The sequence below is a fragment of the Thunnus maccoyii genome, chromosome 24 (genome assembly GCF_910596095.1).
Source record: "Thunnus maccoyii chromosome 24, fThuMac1.1, whole genome shotgun sequence".
In the NCBI taxonomy this organism is placed as follows: domain Eukaryota; kingdom Metazoa; phylum Chordata; class Actinopteri; order Scombriformes; family Scombridae; genus Thunnus; species Thunnus maccoyii.
The window spans coordinates 8,107,786-8,127,999 of NC_056556.1; the positions used below are offsets into that span (position 1 = coordinate 8,107,786).

General features: G+C 39.4%; 2 protein-coding genes across 5 annotated transcripts in view; both read left to right on the plus strand.

Moving 5' to 3' along the window:
• Positions 1–14,295, plus strand: part of LOC121892375 (receptor tyrosine-protein kinase erbB-4-like) — a 270,376-nt gene extending 256,081 nt beyond the window's left edge. Inside the window, exons 27-32 of one of the 4 annotated variants that reach the window (XR_006094399.1) lie at positions 1,551–1,752; positions 5,595–5,691; positions 5,784–7,271; positions 7,535–8,294; positions 9,479–9,565; positions 14,210–14,295. Coding sequence is in view for 1 of the 4 variants with exons in the window: in XM_042405408.1 (XP_042261342.1) it covers positions 1,551–1,642 (92 nt within the window). In the remaining 3 variants the exon portion in view is untranslated. Of the gene's footprint in view, positions 1–1,550; positions 1,916–3,525; positions 4,439–5,594; positions 5,692–5,783; positions 7,272–7,534; positions 8,295–9,478; positions 9,566–14,209 lie in introns of those variants that run through there. The other 3 variants (XR_006094401.1, XR_006094400.1, XM_042405408.1) reach the window with 3 other exon arrangements.
• Positions 14,296–14,304: 9 nt separating this feature from the next.
• lancl1 (LanC antibiotic synthetase component C-like 1 (bacterial)) overlaps positions 14,305–20,214 on the plus strand; it is a 54,316-nt gene continuing 48,406 nt past the window's right edge. The window contains exon 1 of the mRNA XM_042405411.1: positions 14,305–14,372. The gene's annotated coding sequence lies outside the window, so the exon portion shown is untranslated. The remainder of the gene's footprint in view (positions 14,373–20,214) is intronic.

Sequence of the window (20,214 nt, forward strand, 5' to 3'; positions counted from 1 at the left end):
CCATGTCCCTTTATCCAAGATGGTCAGTGCTGACTATCTGTCTGAGTTCTTTGAAACCATACCCAAAGCTTTATATCATAGAAATACCGTTCCTCATGTTTGTTACATGAATCTGTCAAAAGTATATTTTTAATTTAATATAAATAAAGATTGATTCAGTATATGTTGTGGTGGTTTGATGATGATTTTGTACATCTGTTGTGTGTCTTACAGCTAAAAACTACATCTAACACTTGAGTAGTTGAGTCGGAGAGCAAAGCTGTGTTTAGTTTCGCTTTAATACACTGAAACACAAAAAGTGTGTTTTGGAGAATACCCGATATTAAAAAAAATACCACTATATGTTTACTTTATCCTTTAAAGTAGCGTATCTCGAAAATCAGCCACATCCAGACATACAGAACTGTAACCCCAGTAGGGATTCTGTGTTTTGCACAAGGACACCTCAGCAGGGAAGCTCCCCATTCCTGAACCTAGATCCCAAGTCTCATTGCTTGACATGCCACCCTGCTGCCTGTAAAATAGAGCAGAAAATGAAAGCCCTGTTCGGTTGCTCTGGCACTCACGCTACCAGCTTTAATAATAAAATTTAACAGATGGTGTCTTTAATTAAGACGAGGAAGCTCTCAAGTTACATGGTGCTTATTTTGGACCTGACTTCTTAAGATCAACATTACAGAAGTTGCACTGGAGGCGAGATTCTGCACCGCACCACACTTTCATGCTCAAAAGGACTTGCAGATGAAGACCAGCTGCATCAAAAGGTCTGCAGTGTTCTGCTAGCCTCGTCCAAAAGCTTGCCTCAAATAGGCTAATGTGTGGATATAACATTTTGCTCTCGTTTTTCCCATGCCCCGTGCTGCGCTTAATCCGCTGTTTACCCAAGTGTTGGTTATGTAAACGGCATACGCAACATCGTTTGCTATGCAGCGCTCCTCCATTGCTGCTGCACTTCCAGGCTTTCATTTCAATCATAAATAATACAAAACTGTCCAATGGCAGAATATGAGCTTTCTGAAGTCACTGCTATTAATACTAATAAGGCGATGGGGTGCTTTAAGTAAACACTGTTTATGAACAGAAATCTCCCTCCTTTCTCTTCCTCCTTCGTTCCCTCTCTCCTCTCTCTATTAGTTTCCTCAGAGCACCGAGACTCAATTAGTAAGCACATCTAGTTCCTCCATAGTAATTTAGAGAGAGGGGCTTCTGCTGCAGAGTAACAGTATTTGAACTAATTCCAGTTATATTCACATATAGCTACTTATTCAAAATCTATATTAGGTCTGCCTGCTTGAATCACTGTCAAAAAAATTATGTTTCCCATTTGCTATGGAAAAGAACATTTAATTGATACTCACTCACTCCCTTCCTAATGTTGAACTCGCATAATAGACAGATTATCTTGAACATTAAGCACACTTCCCGACAGGACTTCGCACATTATCACCCACACCAGACAGCAAAAGGGGGGGAGGTCATTGTTAATTTGGCAACTGCTGTATAACCATTTGTCAGTGTATTACAAGTCTCCTTCATAGCTGATCTTCCAGTGAAGCCTGCTATCATCGCCAGGAGACGGGGGTTCAGCTCCATCCCGGAGGCCTGTAGCAATTATACTTACAGCTGCCCTGTACACCTGTGACATAGCTCGGTGATGACAGCTCATCGCCAACAGACCGGTGCTGTTTAATTGCAGCGTGTCACCTTGACGGGGTGTTTTACCCGCACACCCCTGCACCAAAGAGAAACAAGGTGACTGTTTGAAAAGGCTCCTATAGCTCCACAAGGTTGCAGATTGTTTTATATTCTGGTCTAGAGTTTGATTAGTGTGTTTTTTTTAGTATTATTTGTATTGGGGCTGTGGTTATTTTGTTTGCAAGTGTTCTCATTATGATGCAAAAGCCCCGGTAATAGAATTCAGACCATGGTTCTCTTTGGAGAATCATGGTCTTCAAGGATATACTTATTCCACAATAAGAAAGCTACTTTTAAATGAAGAATTACACCACTTGTTAGAAATACTGACTCAATTTAAAACAAGAACTCAAAGGAATCTAAAGCACTTGTTAACCAGCGTTTTTGGTGAACATAACCCTACTATTGTCAGTATTAAGCTAGTAAAGGACCCTTTACACTGTGCGATTTTGTGCTGTGTGAGACAAAAGTCATTAGAGAAATGTGGTGAAATCTTTGTATGTCAATCCAAAACGGTGCTCCAAGATCTCACTGAGACACATGCACTGACACTGATGACCAATTTGGAGCTTTGGTGACCAAAGACAGCTTGAGTCAAAATTCTGACAGTGTCAAAAAATTTAACACCAAATTCCCACAATGTGATTGCTGCTACAACACACATCTACAAACAAACCAATCAGAATATGACATAAAATGACACAGAATACACTGGCCAGCATGACATTTCGTAAGTCCAGTTTTTTAATAACGTTTAGGAAGAAAACACACTTGTTCTTAATACATTCATGGCACAATCTGACATGTCTTATATTGATATACAGTCTGACACAGATTGCAAACAAGATTTGATCCTAGGCATCTCACACAGTGTGGCATGCAATAAACCGTTGTCGCACAGTCTGAAGGTGCCTTTAGCTGGGCATGCTAACAATTCCAGCTTACTTCATAGCAGATAAACACACTGTTTAATCTGTTCCTTACACTTTTGCTCTTGTGTTTTTGGTTTGGGAGAGGGTTAAAAAAAATCTAACTTTTTAATAGCAAGGCTGACAGTATCATACCTGCCAGAAACTGTTCATCTGTTTCTGTGTTAATCTGATGCTTTATGCTAATTGGACAACGTTACTCTCAACATATTATATTGTTCTTTTTAACTTCAGTGCGGTATATTTACATCCTAGTGACATGGAAATTACCCTTTGTGTCTTATAATGTGCAATTAAGTTCAGAATGTGCCCATTATGTTGCGTCCATGATACAGTTAAAGATATGAGGCATAAATCTCAGTTATCTCCCACCATGGGGCAATATCTTCCCTGTCGTGTCATGACTGCACATAATTACGATAGCACACAATTATGTGAGTTATCCAAGATCCAGTGTTAAAGCAAGAAGCATGTTTGCTCCATAAAACCATGAGCGTAATATGATTAAATGACAGATTGTGAACATGATTTGGTCCCGACCCCTAAATCTCATACCAATCATAGCATCATCATTTTATAAAACATGTTTGATTACTGTGATGAAAATCAAGATAAATATAATTGTGATCCTTTAGATTGGTCTAGTTCACCAGTCTTTTCAATTTTGTGCTATCACTCAAAAAATGTCACATATTGCACCTTTAAGTCAATTGATTTCTTATAGAATTGAACCTAAATTTGCAGCCTAGTCACCACCCTTTGACCACTAACTTGTGTGAAACTTCTGAAAACTTTATATTATAGACTGAATTGCAACCTAAGAATTTTAAACATCCGAAATCGTTAATTTTTAAACATATGCCCGTTTATAATTAGGGTGCACATTTCTTCAACACCGCAGGTTGTTTTGGATGTTGGACTAGCATTTTTTCTGACTGACTGGAATCAAAACTTATGGGATAATATAGTGTCTCCATGCCTGAGGCTTATAGAGAAGTCTGGGGGAAAGACGGACCCAAAGAGACCTATCTGCAGCCAGCCAATGAAGACACTCAGTCCAGTCTGTAGGATTACAATGGAGAAGAGGAGGAGGAGGAGGAAGGAAATGAGACAAGAAGACAACATCCCATGAGGCAACTTTTCCACACAACATTGTAATCAGGGCAGAGACGGCGGCTGAGGAGACAGTAGAGAAAGAAAACAAGAGAGGTAGAGAGAGAAGAGGCAGAATGGAGGTAAAGGTTGGGCACAACAGCCTGAGGCAGACTGACGAGGGCAGAGAGCTGCACAAAATCACCTCTGAGAGGGAGAAACAAGGAGCACGAGAGACAGCGAGTGCATGGTACTTGAAGCTGCTATTGACTGAATAAGCTGCACCAGTACTGCTTGATGCTTGAGTTTATAAAATGTTGTTTTAAAAGCTTGCAAAGAATGTCTGCTTCAGTTTCAAACAAAATATGTGTCTATACTTCATTCTGTTTAAGATTACATATGCAGACATTTGGCAGTAGCCGAGGCTGAGTCATGCTGCACAAGCTGTTCACTTAGAAGATCCATGAGGCTAACATGACATGAATATGCAAATATGTAGTCTAGTCTTTAAAATGTAAAATTTTACTGTGTACATAATGGTTGTAACACAAACTACAGTGTATTAAACAGCTACAACAGTCAGTCAAACTTAAATGCCCCCTCCACTCAGAAATGAAAGCTGTCATAAGGAACATAAAAGTTGAATGTGAACTGTCATTTTGGTTTTAAAATAAGCATACCTAAACTTAATTATGAAATTTCAAGCTGATTTGAATTATACAGTTATTTTAGCTCAATTCTTATGAAAATTAAATGGTCATTTTTTATAACGGCTTCTTTTGTGAAATCTTTCAACCACAAAAAACACTGCAGGATAAAAGATCTGATTTCCTGAAACACACCAATGAGACAACATCATTCCACATGCTCTGGTTTGGTTTGGTTTGGCTGGGTCTTTCAAGTATATACAAACTCAGAGTTTTTTTTTTCCTTGAGAGTTTCGAAAGAAAAAAAGGTAGTTCTGTCATATATCATGTGCACACAAATGAAAAAATACATAAATAAAAAAATGTGTAATTGAATTAAATTATTTCTTTTTAATATTGTCATCCCTGGACTTCCATAACCCAGAAGGCCTAACATCCTCTATAATTTTTAGAATAATTTATAAACAATCTCACGCATGTGGAGCTTGCACTATGTCAAAACTGACTTGAATTATGACGATTTCTCTTTGCTGTCTTTGGCTTTCATCTTCCTGTGTCTGTCTCTCTGTGCAGACAAACACACACACTGTAGACTTACAGGTAAACCTGCAGCTGTTTGCACACACACAGATGCACAGTTTAGGCAGCTACGAGAGTCCTTTTTTATTGCTTAGTGGGGATTTTTGGTGAGAGGTTTCTGACTTTTCTCTCTTTATTCCTGCAGTGACCCCTACTAGCACACACACACACACATATACACACACAGACTGGCCTGAGGACAGAGATGGAGCGCTCTAATTTCCACAGGGTCCACAAAGTCCTTCCATCCCTCGAAACTAAATCGCCTCTCTTTCTAAATCTCCTCTCTTTCTGTCACACACAGCTACACACATTTGCAGAATTATCACATATATATAGACACGCACACAGAAATTTTGGGAATTGTTAATCTCAGGAAATACAAATAATATTTTTTTCTTTTTTAATTCAAAATTTTATCCTTTTACTAAATGCAGTTTATAAAACAGAAATCTGCCTTTTACACCTGTTAATGTTTTCCCTTTGACTCTCTCACCACCACACAATTCCTCAAATCACACTGACACCTTTTGACTCTGTCATACATGCTCAGTCGATTACATTTCAAAGCTCCCAGACAGGGAGGAGAACGATGAGATTTATACTGGGCAAATCACGTAATACTCCTTTATCATGCTCCACTGGGCTCTAGGTGAGATTTGAACAAGGGCCTCGAGGTTTGTAAGAAGCTCCTCCATCCATTTGTGCCTGTCAACAGTGATGAAAAAAAGACTACTGTAGTTCGAAGTGTGAGTAGAAAGATTCATGAAAACACAAAATTTAATTCTTACAACAACTACTGCACATTCATCAGTCACTTCCTGTCCTGCTGTTTTTTTAGTGAAGGCACCGAACCCTACCTGCTCTCTCTCGCTCTGGATGACAGCATCAACTAAATCCCCAACATGTAAAGAGGCCTGGAGACATCCAGATGGTCCATAGCCGCTCTATCATTTGTCAAGGAAAATGATGCTGAACAGTGTAAGAAATAAGGCAAATACAGGCAGAAAATGCTCCCCTTTACTTGGTGTGAAATACTGTTAGAAGATAAGGCTGGCATTGTTTTATGCTTTTATTCAATCCTACAGTCCTACAAAAAATTAAACCAACAATTAATTGATCTTTTTAACAAGGGTTGTGTCCTGATTTAACTTATGTTGTACAGCTTGTCCAAAAACTACTAACAAAATAGTTTGACTTTTGGGAAATATGCATCTTAGCTTTCTTGCGAAAGGTAAGGTGAGAAGATCGATACCACTTAAATGTGTATACACTAAATCTGAAGCTTGAGCTAGCAGGCAGTAAGCTTAACCTAGCATGAAGACTGGAAGCAGGGGAAAACAGCTAGCATGGCTCTGTGCAAAGGTTCAGCTTTGGCCTACTTGTAATTTATACACTTAGGTTTTTATATGGATTCTACAGTGAACTTTAGAGGTGATGATAGTCAGTTTTTGAACCTGTGGACAGAACCAGGCTAGCTGTTTCCCCTTGCTTCCAGTCTTTATTCTAATCTAAGCTAACCCCCCTTGGCAATAGCTTCATAAAGCATACAGAAATAGTATTGAGAGTATTGATCTTTTTATCCAACTCTTGGCAAGAATATTGAACTTTTTCTTTTAAAAGCACAAAATATAGCAACATACATTGCATTTGGTGGACATATTCTTACAATGAACATGACAAATGTTTAGTCCTCTCAGCTCGTCAAACTGTAGCATCCATTAGCATGTGGTGACATCTGCCTGAAAAGGAGCTGCTCCAGAGGTCAAAAATGCTGTACACAAATATCAAATAAACAATGTTATTTCAATGTGTTATAAAAGTTTGCAACTCTGTCTAGATAAATGGATAGAAACACACAACAAGCCATTAAGCAAAGATATGTTGTGGGGCTGTTTTTTCAGTAATTTTCAATTTTTCAGTACCATTGTGATTTTAAATGTGCTTTTCTTACATCTTGAACAATACTTTGAAGTCCTGGTTTCAATTTGGCATTCTGTAATGCTAATGTTCATAACTGACATTGTGTCATGTCAGATTTTCTGAAATAGCCTTTATCTCCATTTGGCTAACCGAGGCTTCAAGTGCATTTCGTACATTAAACAAGCAGTGAATCTCTTTTCAAAAGTACAAGAGACACCTCTGATGTTACTGACACAGAAACATAAAGAAAAAGTCCTCTTTGGTGTCTCGCCCCTTGACTCTGAACACTTTGATGCGGCCGACTGGAGCAAAGGGGGCATCTACCCTGCCGCCCACCTGTATCCGCTTTCATCCAGGAGTGATGTTTGCCTCCGGAGGGAGTCTTGCCAGTGCGAGAAAAGGCGCAGTAAGCAATACTTACTTTTATGTCCTGAAAAGCTGTGTTTTAATTAATGGAACCACCTAGGGCTACGACGGGGCTACCACTGTGATGAATCAAGATGAGTGTGTGTGTCTGTGTCTGTAGGTGTGTATACTGTTAGAGGATAAAAGTGCCTTATTCTCTCATATGTATGTGTGTGTGTGTGTCTTTGCAAATGTGTCAGTGTGTTTGTCTTACCAGCTCCTGCAGTGACTGAGTGTCTCTAATTGAGTGTGTTGCTCACTCAGACAGGAGGTCTCAGACAGTGTTGACATTCAGGCAGTGGAAGGCCACCATTGGGGATGACAGCTGATCATTCTTCCAGCAAGCACCCTAATTACACAGAGATGGAAAGAGCGAAGGAGAGAGGCATAAACAGAGAGAGAGAGAGGCTTTTTAAACAACAAACAGGTTCCGGTTGCTTCCAATCAAGCCTCCCGTCCTGCTGTTTCGTCCATTCATAATAGGTGGCCCCCCCAGTGGGCAGAAAAGCATCCAACACCCCACTGCCTTCCTGCTCTCTGAGTGAGCTCCTGTGACCACACCGCCCCTCCTCCAACTCTCGCTTTCTCTAGCATCTTTCATAGCACTTTTCCAATTATACCAAAGACATGAGCGCCTGTGTGAGTGTGATTTCATTGTTGCCCAAAAGCATAGAGAAGCATCAAGCTCCTTCTGTCTTCCTGACTCTCTCATTGGGACACACACATACACAAACGTGTGCACACACCCTTTGATGTATGGAGTCAATCAGACTTCATTGGACAGCGTTGTGATAGCCTCAGGATATTAGCAAGCTTGCTCTCTGCTCACCCGGATGATAAACTCTTTATGTGTCCATGGGCTTTTGTGGAGCAATAACAGCATCTCTGGCCTTTCTCACCCTTCGCCATCCATTCTGGTATAACTCAGAATGTGAGCAGTGTAGCAGCCGTTGCTCGGAGCGGCATCAGAGACTTCCAGGGAATGGTGATGAAGGGGCCAGCTGCAAACAAACCTCAGGTTCAGGTGAGAGATCATATTTTCATGTGCTGCAAAAACGATTGTTTCTTAATCAGCATGTCAGTTAAACACCACCCAGCCACACCTTTATCCTAACACAATCACATCTTCCTTTCTACCTCCCAACTCATGTCTAAGGACACCTTTTCTGCACGTAAGCACATAGCAGCACAACAGCTGCAGCTGCAATCCTACCTTAGTGTCTATACTGGCATATCGATCAGAGGCATTTTGACAGCAATCACAGCCCAATATACATTCAATGTAGTCACACACGTAGGTCAAGTAAAAAATAGACTTGAAGCCTAAAAAGACAATTATATACAAGCCCAGTGAAGTCAGCTGTGTTGAATTAAATTGAAGCATTTCTAGTATATCAAACAGATGATGAAAATGTGTGTAGACAAGTGTAGACAGGGTGCAGTATTCAAGTTTCTAAAGGTTTGATCAGCTATCAACCTTGGTGCTTTTGTTCTGAGGCCTGAAACTAGCCCTGATATTTGCTCTGATAATCTAGCGAAGGCTCATGGCATTCCTACTATACAACAAGTGCAAAAGGGCTACGTTGGCAAGGCCAGCGAAAAGACGAAGTTTTTGAAGTTTGAAGACTCATCATAAGGTTGACACAGCAGTTTTCACAACTTTATCACAGCATTAATTGTCCTCTCTTCTGTGTCAGTGATGCTACAAGGTATTCTACATGGCAAACGCACTTGCGTGTGTTTGACTGACAAACATTAGGTTGTCAAATGATGTCGCCCTGTTTGTGTAAGATGACAATCATGTTTGTCGGCACCCAACATTCTCATTGAAATAAATGAAGAAGTTGCATTTTTTTGGATGCAGCACTGCTGTTCTGTGCAAGTCTCTGTAAGTTTGCACTCCTTCAAACTTTGCTTACTAGTTGTAAAAATAAAAATAGGGGTTGACATGGAAGCTTGGAAGTGTCAAAGCCTCCTTATACATCTGTAAGCCACTAGCACATCAAGATCACACAACTGTTGCATGTGCAATATGCTCAAACACAGTAATACACACAGGCATGTATTGATAAAAAAAAGACAGTACAGCACAAACACACATGTCTACATGACTCCACTTGAGATTCATAAGCATTTAATGAGTGTCTCGTGGGTGGCAGTGTGCCTGACCTTGCTCATACCCTTCTCTTATTGTCATACATCACACAGGACGCTGCTGACTGTAGCATGACAGGGAGGTGACAACTCTGTTTGTGTGCGCCAGATCACACATCTCTATTTGAGAATTTTGGCCATGTGAGTATAATGCACACACACACACACACACATTGAGTATATGCACATATGTCTGTGATGGAGCGGGTATTTGAAATGTCAGTGGATGTGTGGCGCTCTATATGTGTCTATATGTGTGCTTATGTGTGCATGTGTGAGTGCGTGGGTGTTCAACATGGTTGTCAAGTGCTTGAGCAGGCCAATCTCTCATCTGCCATCCGCTCAGATGAACTGACATGCAGCCAAACCAAACAGGCATAAAGACAGAGTGGAAGGCATCACTATGCAGCTCAGCAGTGCAGTTTGTCCTGACCCTGTCTGGGGCCCTCTCCTCTCCGCTGATTCTAATGAGCTCCCCCGGGATTAGACTTCGGCGGCCGGCGTCCCAATGAGGCGCGGGGGCTGGAGGTGGGGGCGTTCGAGGGGGGGGGGGTGACATCAATACACCCACACAAACACACAAACATCACACTCACCTCGGCATGCAGACACAAACTTGCTTGAGCAGTAAGGATGTTGGAAAATACTGTATCCACTGCCTGCAAGAAATAGCCTGAGGAAAAAACATTTTCCAGCACATCATCCATCCAAATACACAGGTATTTTTTTTTTAAAGATACAACAGAAAGGTATGTGGACACGAATCTGAACTCGCTAGGGAGTATTTATCTTTTAGCTTTATCCTACAAAAGCCGTATGGATATCGTAAAAAATCTATTTGATATCACAAAACAATCATTGGAAGAAAATGTCACTGAAAATTTAATTCAATTTGCTGTATATAGTCATTATCAATAGTATACAGTAGGCCTCTACCGTTATTATCTTTGAAGCACTAAAATAAGTTAGTTCCCCGACTCCTGGACTCCCACTGAGTTGGATTATTGTCGCAACATTTCAGTCTCTACATACAGTCTATGCTCTACACTGTGCTTTTTGTCCTGTATAGAGGGCTGTGGACTGTAGAGTTTGGCAAATTGGGTGTGACAAAGGTATCAGAATCCTTGCATCCCAATAAATGGACGCTAAGCATATACTGAGAAACTTTTAATTGCCACTTTCAGGTTACCATTTCCCATTAAGGACTAACAACTGTGACCAACATGTGCTTTTAATATTTTACTTTTTTTAATGTTTAAACACTATTGGTAAACAAGATAAGGATTAAATAGTGGCTATCTTTCAACTGCAGTCACTTTTATGAGTCTGCTAAAAAAAAAAAAAGGAAGGAAATACAAAAGATTTTCAGAAAGTATTCCTGTGACTCACCCTCTAGCCACATCTGTGTTGATTTTTTACTTTTTTGTACACCGTGCATGCTTAGAGCAGAGTATAAAAGGATTTGGAGGGATTTGAAAAGCCTGAATGGAGGAAATATCTGCAAGATGCGCTGTACAATATTAGATACCCACATCCTAAGAGGAAACAAAATTCTGACTGGCTCAGAGGATTTTCTGAGGTCAAACCAGTGTAGGATTCAACTAAAAGCCTGATTATCCTGTCTTTCTTTACAACTAAATATCAGTCTAACTTTTTGTTCTTTCTTCTTTTTTTAACTTTGATTGAAACATTTGTTTCTCCTGTTGAAGGATATACTAATTAATTCATCTTATGAAGAAATGAATCGAGGTGAACCAACTGTCGGAGGGAAAAAAACACATTTATACTCTATATAAATTTGTTTTGGGTGTCATATTTGTGCTTAATTAAAACCAAGAACTGAGAAGATATCTTTATCCCTTCAAAGAGACACACATGCATGGAAAAGTTTTGTATTTTCTGCTCAAGAAATCCCTGGAGTTTAACTTTGCTTTTGTTTAGCTTCTTGCACTGTCAAGTAAATGGCATCAAATTAGCCTCCCCTAAACTTCTGCCCATATCAACAACACACAACTATCTATTGCACTGTTTTTAAAGTCATGTTTTGTCTTTGCAAGTGACACAAAACCCTTATTTGCCTGCAATTTTCCTCATTGGTATCAAAGGTTAAATGGTAAGAGGGCTGATCAGGTATTGTCTGCGCTAGACAAGCTCATTAATGTGTCACAATTCATTATCAGAGCCTTGTCCTCACCTTGTCAGGTGGCTAATGGGAATATCAATCATAGGCTTCCCCATCACGACCCTTCTCACATCTTTGCTTCGCATCTTGCCTCTGTTGACTTCTCATCCCGAAATACCACCAGGCCCAAACAGATCTGTCTGGAACAAATGTCAAACACAATTCGGCTCAGGAGTAAACACCCACAAACATGGATGGCATACAGAGAGTGATTCTTCTTTCTACATGGACGAGGTGGTCGGTGCTGCGGTTTTACAGATGTTTTTCTGCTGTCTTATTCAGATAAAGTGTGTTCATTGTGACAAGGTGATGAGCTTTAGTGGACAAAGGAAAATGATGAACTTTTATTGATGCCTGCAGGGAAGACTAAGTATGTTTAACAAATTCATAAATGGGGAACATAAAATAGAAGTATGGCAACACAGTTTAAACTATAAGCAATAGAAATGATAGATAAGACTTTATGGATCATCAGGATGGAAATTAAGCATTATGGCAGCACAACAAACAGGCCAAATAAGTAGGTAGAAATAAGATACAGGAAAACAGAGATAAAAGATGCACAAATAGCAAAGAAGTATTTAAGAAAAAATAATAATCTACATTCTTTAAGATGTTACGTATATGCATGACAGTTTAAATGAAGCATAAATAAACAGAACAGTCAAATAAACAAAGAGATAATTTCAGTATCTGAACATTTAAATTAAAATGATATATACTTTGATGAATAGTAATATTGTTAAGCGTGTATTATGGCCTTAGACATTAGCTAATAAAGTTAGCATACAGTATGAAGTTAATTGAGACTTGCAAATTTGAAATACTGAACTTCTGTACTTTATATTATACCCACTAAATGATATAAAGTGAAGAGGACTGTAAACCAAACATGGAATCCTCCATTTCATAGTAAGAAATAGAGGAAGCAAAATTAGAATATATATAACATTTGCAGATTAAACAAGGGAGATTTGTATTTAAAAAGTAAAGAAATATATGTGTGTATACGCTACTATGTGTATGAATCCTAAATTCACTGAACAGCTTTTGCATATATGTGTATTTATTTGATCACATTCTTGGCATTCAGAAGTCCCCGAACACCCACACAGGTGTTTTCAATTACCCCGGCTAATTAGAGGGATTTACTGTAGGTAGGTGCAACTATACTGGGATTTATATGATTCCCATAAAATGTGCCAACAAGAATGATGATTGTGTAAGTTTCCTCAACCTAGCAGGTGCAACAAAAAAAAAACAGGAGAGTGAGGGAGACATGCAGTCCTGAGAAAAGGACTATCAGTCAACATAAGTGAAAAAAACAAGGTGTCTAGGGGTTTTAAATGTTGCTGATACTTTTAGTCAGTATTACAGTGTGAGCAGCAGTGGGATAAAGTTAGAAAAATAGAAACAAACAAAATTTCCATAACACACTCATGTGTTATACATGTGTGCATGTATCTTTGTACTTGGGTGGCCTTTCTCAGGTGTATGTAATGTCTGTGCCCCGCCTCTGTCCCACATGGCCACACCTTTGCAAACTTTCTGGATTTGTTGAACAGGAAGGGAGAAAGACAAGGAAATCAAGCTGGAGATTGAGCACATGACAATTAAATGAAATGAAAGTTCCTTTAACTGGCTCAAGGTCTTAATCAGATTTCTCTTTTGAATAGACCTGCAGAAAACACTGGTAAGACTTTTTTCCCATCTTTGTTTTATATGTCGTCATGATAATGCTACTGGACAGCAGCGCTGTAGCAGGAAACAGACTGCATCTTAGTGGTGATTTGAGAGAGTTTTGGGTGAAAACTGAACTAAATATTATCCTCCTACACTTCAACACATCTGCACCCAATTCAGACATTCACTTAGAAATTAAAAGTGTCAAAGTCCTTGTATAATCAGTTTAATTTGCCTCTGGAGCCATTAAACAAACATAATAAAAAAAATCAATGGTAAAAGTGTATCAGTGAGAGAGCTGCAGCTGTTTGTTCCAATATACATAGTTATCCTATGACTTTCCCCCATTTAAATATAATTAGTATTTACAATAAATGTTCCAGAGGCAGGCACTTCTTCTAAATGAGTCAGTGTAATTAGTGAAGATAGGTAATTATGACAGCAAATCAAGTCGTGATGTATTAATTCTCTTTTGCATCAAAGCAGTGTGTTGAAGTCTGTCATTATAACACCAGTGCAAGAGGACCTGTGGAGCTTTACTCATTCAGCCTGCTGGCTCTTTGTATCGTTCTGAATAACCTGACTTCCTGTAACAATTTAAAGACTGGTAGCATAGTTTGCTTAAGAAAAAGAAGGGGTATTTGTCAAATGTAAAGAAAAGGAGAAGTGAGCAGTAGAGGAAGTGTAGCGCAGAAGGAATGACACGGAGGTCAAACCAGAATTCCCAAGCGTTTCTTCTTTTTTCTCTGTCTCCTCTGTTCTCCTCTCCATCTTCCCCTTTTGTTTCAAGCAGATATAGAGCCAGGGGTGAGAGGAGTTCATTGACTTGGACAGCTCGATAGCAGGCGTTGCCTCCAAAGCTCCTGTTCTCAAATTGCCTGTAATTTCATTTTTGTGTGTAAATATGTGTTTCTTGTCAGGTGCGTGGCGGCGAGAAGAAAAACAGGCACGCAGACAGCTCTGACAAGCAATTACACCACAGCTTGTTTGAGAGGCAGGTTTGGATGAGCTGTGGTCTGCTGGCGTGGCAGAAGATTGAATACTCCAGAGACAGAGAAGAAAATGGCCAGAGGGAGAACACTGGTGAGACAACCACAGGCAAAACACTCGGTTTTATTTCATGCGAATGCTTGTGTTGTTGTCTGAGTGCATCTGATGTGATGGAAGCAACTGATTAGCCACAATTCCTGCAAATAAACCCACCATCATAGGCGCCTGAGCAATGGAGCAAGTGGAGAAAATGAATCCCCATTATTGAATTAGAGGTAGCAAAGTTATGATTTTGCTACCTCACTTTTTGTCTTTTTAAAAATAAACTTATCATCATACAATCCCTGCAATCAGGTGATTATATTTAAGCAGCTTATATCAATGATCGTTTTACTATTTTCAGCAACAAACAAAAACAAGTAATAAAAAAAAATCACACATTTTTGGACCACCCTTTGAGTTGGTTCAGTCAAACCTGTCGCTGATCATTTGCCACAGCATGCTTTGGCTGTCGATCACAGTCTGTCAATCCACACAAGAGTCTGACTGAAACATGCCATTTAGCTTAACTGTGATCATTGACTGAAAATTGAACATACAATAAGATAGGCTAGTGTATGTTGAATGAACCTGCTTGGTCCACTGACTCCAGCCAAACTTTAAATTAGCTAAAAGTACGATTGTTCTGTCACGGAAATGCCGAACTGATTTGCGAGTCAACGTTAGCTAACTTTGCCAGCCTGCCCACTTAACGTTAGCTCGCTGATCAGACAGGATTCAGCTGTTCGTAAAGGGGACAAATCAGAGTCGGCTCTTTAACTCCTTGTGGAGTAACAATAGCTCTATTTACCATAAAATGTGCCTGTTTGTGTATGTATTGTGTTGTAACTCTCTACAAAATATAGATATTATTGACTTTTTCATTGTGTGCCAATTGAAGGAGACCATTTGTACCATTAAATGTAGCTGAATTTAATAATGTGTAGAAAGAAATATGTCCTTGTAGAATGTTCAACCCAGCTTTGTCAAGTTGTGTATAAAAGCGCAAATAAATTTCTCAGGATATTTAAAGAGGAACTCCACTATTTTGTTTTGTTTTTTTAAACTGTACACCTGATTACATAAATTCTTGTTGGCATATTATGTTAATACAAGTGTTTGTTTTTTTTTCAACAATATACGCACATCGTGTGCATAAAACACTTTTGCGAAAGCTAGCTTGTATGCTTCTCCTTGGAGTTCTCCTCAATGGTGATGAAATTGAGGTATATTTCATTCATTGACCCTTCTAACGGTGGTAGCAATTGGTCAGGGCAATAAAACTGGCTGACCTGCTCTTTTCTAGTCAGAGGATAATGACAGTTTTCAGGTTATTACTCATCATCTACCATCACCTAAGCAAAGGATAAATATCACTATCTTTGTAGCATTCTTTGACATCCATCTTCTCTTCAGGCGGTCATGCTTCTAAGAAACCAACAGTATGGAAGTCAGAAGTTTTGCACACCCGACCATCACCCCACCCCTAACCAAAGAGGTTTTGTGGTGCCAAAACAGTCATGTTACTTCCACCTTTGCCTCTCAAAAGAGAAAACGACGTTTACACGACATGTACAGTCTTTTTTTTGATGCTGCCACTGGGAAGTACCAATTTTTTTTATTTTTTTTTCTTGAATCTATGCACTGCGGCTTTAAATGCACAGTATATACACTATACAGCTAACACCGCACACCCAAAATATATAGACAGTTATAGTGAATGTTCTTTAAACATGTTGGCATTAAGGCTGCCCTATAGCGCAAAAAAACATCCATCATACTGTAGAGTCTTGGACAGAGTTGTTGATTTGACACCATAAATTATCAATGACTTTGCCAAATATTGAAGTTTTTGGCTTTGACGTTGGCATTGGCCTGATTTCAAATACTGCTGGCAGGAATGGTTGTTGCACAGTGGTCTACACAGCTTTACAAAGTGCAGAGTATGTTTAACTTTGAAACAACAGTGGCGTTCAAAAATAGCTGAAATAAATCCATCCATTTTTCTCAACCACACGCACAAAAAAAACGGAGTTCAATTGCAAAGGTGTCATGGTGTCACGCCAAGGCCATAACCTTCACAGATGTACTGCCATCAAAGTTGATATCACTTCAGCAGTCTATAGCAGGGCAGCACACCATGCTGACAGTTGTTACATCTGATATATAACCTTCCCATGGTGCACCCATATGTGCAATTCAGAGTTGGAGGCTGAGGGAAGTGGCTTTGACAGATTGGCGGGCCAGCTCAGCTCTCCTCGGCCATGAACCAGGAAGTCTTGCCCTCAGGAGGGAGTCCCGGGGCGAAATGAGACGGCTCTGTGGGAGAGAGTACAGTTAGTTCATTCAGGGATGTTCCATTAACTTGATTAATGGCCTAATTACCGCCAGTAAACACTCCTCGGAGATAAGAAGCAGGAAGGAGAAGGAAGGTTGGGGCAGTAGAACCAAGCTGGCTCATGGTCAGTCAATTACACTTATTCTTTTGTTCCTAAAGAATACAAACTGAATTTATAGTTTCACAGAGAGCCTCTTGCCCTCTATTTTTTAGGAATGCCATATTCCACACTCACAGAGTTTGAGCGTTTTCAAACTTGGGTTGTTTAGTCCGGTTGGATCGAAATCTAGTTCTTTTTCTTCCTTAATGCAATTCGTTTGGGCAGATCAGTTTGCAAACTAAAACAACCATACCAAGACCCTTTGAGTATGTAGCCTTGGTCTGGTTCCAAACCGACCCAACTACTAGGCGCAAGCAGCTAGCCGGAGAGTGAATCAAAATTCGACCTGGACTAGACCTGGACCTTCTTCATGTATTTATATTCTTGCTCCTGCCCCAGATACCACTAACCAACAATTGTAGTGAACGTTCTCATGTGGCTTTATCGATGCATTTTGGTTCACTTAAATCTTTTTCTGCATGCCAAGAAACCAAACCAGGTAGAAAATGCAACAAGCTCAATCAACTCATCCACTGATTTGGAGCAGAGCGAACAAACTATAGGCTTGAAAGGACCCTTATACACAGTCACATCTGAGCATCACCATTTGATCCAGTTAGATTTTCAAGTCCAGTTTATAGCATTAAAAGAGGAGAAGGGTTCCTGATGCATCAAAAGGTGTAATGTTAATGTAATCAAATTTACAGTATGGAAGGAAACAAGAACCAAGTTTAAACTCTGAAAATCATGCTTTTCCATCGCTCTGAAAATAGTATCTGATTTTGAAACAAATAGCCCCCACAAACGCTTTGGAGTAGCGTGTCTGGTGCCCCTCTGCGATTTCCAATCACCATGTGGGCGGCTCGCTTCAGCCTCGCTTCCCTCTCCCCACGTCTTCCTCTACAGATGTGGGTTGAGAGTGTTGTGAGGCCTTTGCTCTCTCACTGAGAGAGGCAAGGGAGCGAGCCTTCATCCTCCTCCACACTAGTCTGAAATGCAGCCAAGTTCAGGGAGGCAGCCGCGACCCACCCCGCGCAACACTTAGAAGTAGTTCAAAGGCTACTTCCTGCTCCATGACGTGGAACAGGAATGTGAATGTCTTGAGTAATTAGAAGATTACGGTAGTGAAATGAGTGGAATTGATGAAGAAAAGATGAGAGTTTGAGTTAGGATCAATGTGTGGGCAATATAACTGGAGAATTCATTGACTTTGTTGTGATAACCTCCAATGCATATATTTGCTATAGCATATGTTGCCAAAATCTTTGCAAGATTTAATTACAACGTGAATGATGGTGATTACTGTGATCGCCGTAAAAATGATGCTTGACTGCGGATTTCTTCTGCATTATGGAGCCAATTTGCTAAATTAAGATGGTATTTTGTAAAGATATATGACACGCTGCATTCGTTACAAAACGTCCGTGCAGCATGAACTCTTTTTTGGCAGTTTGCCTTATTTTACTTGCTTCTTCTTAACTCCTCTGTAAACCATTTAGTTGTTAGCTTGAGCTTCATTTTGAAACCCCTCACAGAGCATTGGTGTTGACTTGCTCTGGAATGCTGACATTTTCCTCCAAAGTAAGGCCTTTTCCCAGTAACACATTTATAAAATGGGGACCCTCCTATATTGTTTTCATTGATTCTGTCATGGCAACCTTGTACCACAGCCCTGCTTCATAATTGGATTGCTACATTGGACACAATAAGCTTCAGTTCCCCAGCAAAACCGGAGAGACGTTGGGAGGCGGAAATGCTTGTCTGTTTTGTGCGATGCAAACCTGCAGATAAATGAGTAACAAAGATCAGATTTCACACAAAGATATTGGCGTATTTTCCTTGTGAGTGAGAAACATTCAGTAAGAGAATGTTAGATGGCGAGAAAAATGACAGTAAAGGGAAAGATAAGAGTTGATTTGGTCTGTTTGTTTTCTCATTTCATAGGAGCTTGTACTTTGTGTGCAAACACGAATTTAAACCCAGTGAGTAGAGTTAATAGTTGTATGATTAGAGTTTAATGATGAAGGATAAGACCTATTTTCTTGTATGTATCCTCAGGCACTCTACTAGTTTTATTGAGGAATGCTAAATGCTCCCCTCTCTTTTCTGGAGTTTTATAGTAATTGGGTAAGATACAGAACCTGCCTGAAAACAGCCGGACTCATGCCTGCACAACAAAATGACTGTCAGGCTATAAAATGGCAGAATATGTGATTTTTTTTACTGGATCGAGATGGATTTGTTGTCAGTTTCTTTTTTCTTTGAGTCATGCAGTACAACACCAACAGACTCATATGCTTTAGTTCAAGCTTGAGTCACTTGTTTTGAGACATCTCTCAAACCAACTAAACAAACTAAATATGATAGTGGTGAACAAACTAACACCTGTTTGATTGATACTCCCTAGAATGCACACACAAAAAACATGATTTAGGATAATAAATGCATTTATTATCCTAAATCATGTTGGGTTTTTTTTTCAAATTTTTTCAATCAAATAGGTGTTTGTTCATTTTAAGAATCGTTTTTATCTGTTTTTGCAAATGAACTCTTCAAGGAGTTATCTTGTTGGTTGACATGTATCCTTGCTAAAAGGAAAAAGAGGATTTTAAAGCGGAAATCTGATGGTAGGTCTGTTGCAGAGATGGATGGTTCAGTGGAAGACATTTATTTTAGATTTTTATATATTTAATATAGAAGCCAATGAAAAACTTGCCAACGAGTGATAGTACTGGACTTGTGCTCGATTTTAGTGTGTTAAAAAGCAAATGTGGTGTGAAATGGTTCGCCTCAAGTGTGCTGGCTCTGTTTTGAATGGACTTTATTGGCATAGTCAGCCAGGACAGGTGCAGCCCAACAAACCATGACAAAGTGATTAGTGTTTCTCAAGAGCATTGTTGAGGAAGTCTCCAAACACAGGGAAAAGTTTCAGTTTGTGTGTGTTTTTACTACACTTCTGATCATCATATTAAGAATTTAATAATTAAAAAAGTTTAAATATCAGCTTTAAGATCTAACACATGACACGTAAAAGTACATTTGCAAGATATTGAGATATCTAACCATAACCTTAAACCTAGCTTGCTGCAGCAGCTCTCTGATTCCGTGTGGACTCAGTGTTCATGTTGGTCATGGTACTGATAAATTACCTCCTTGCACATTAATTTTGTAAAATACCCTGATAGATATTGATGAGTTTTACTAAAATCACCAGCAATTTGTATATCCTTTAGACTTTAGAGTTAGAAGAGCTGATTTAGAAGGAAAAGTCGATGTTTTCATCAAAAACACATTCAAAATATTACTTTAAAAATGTCATTATGATTTATATTTGTCATGATCGAAGGAATATGAAAATTGCTTGTTTACGAGATTAAAAAAAGGAATTATCAAAACAAATACAGCTTGATTCTCACAGGATTAATATTTTAGGGAGACCTTTGTCTTCACAAGAATGC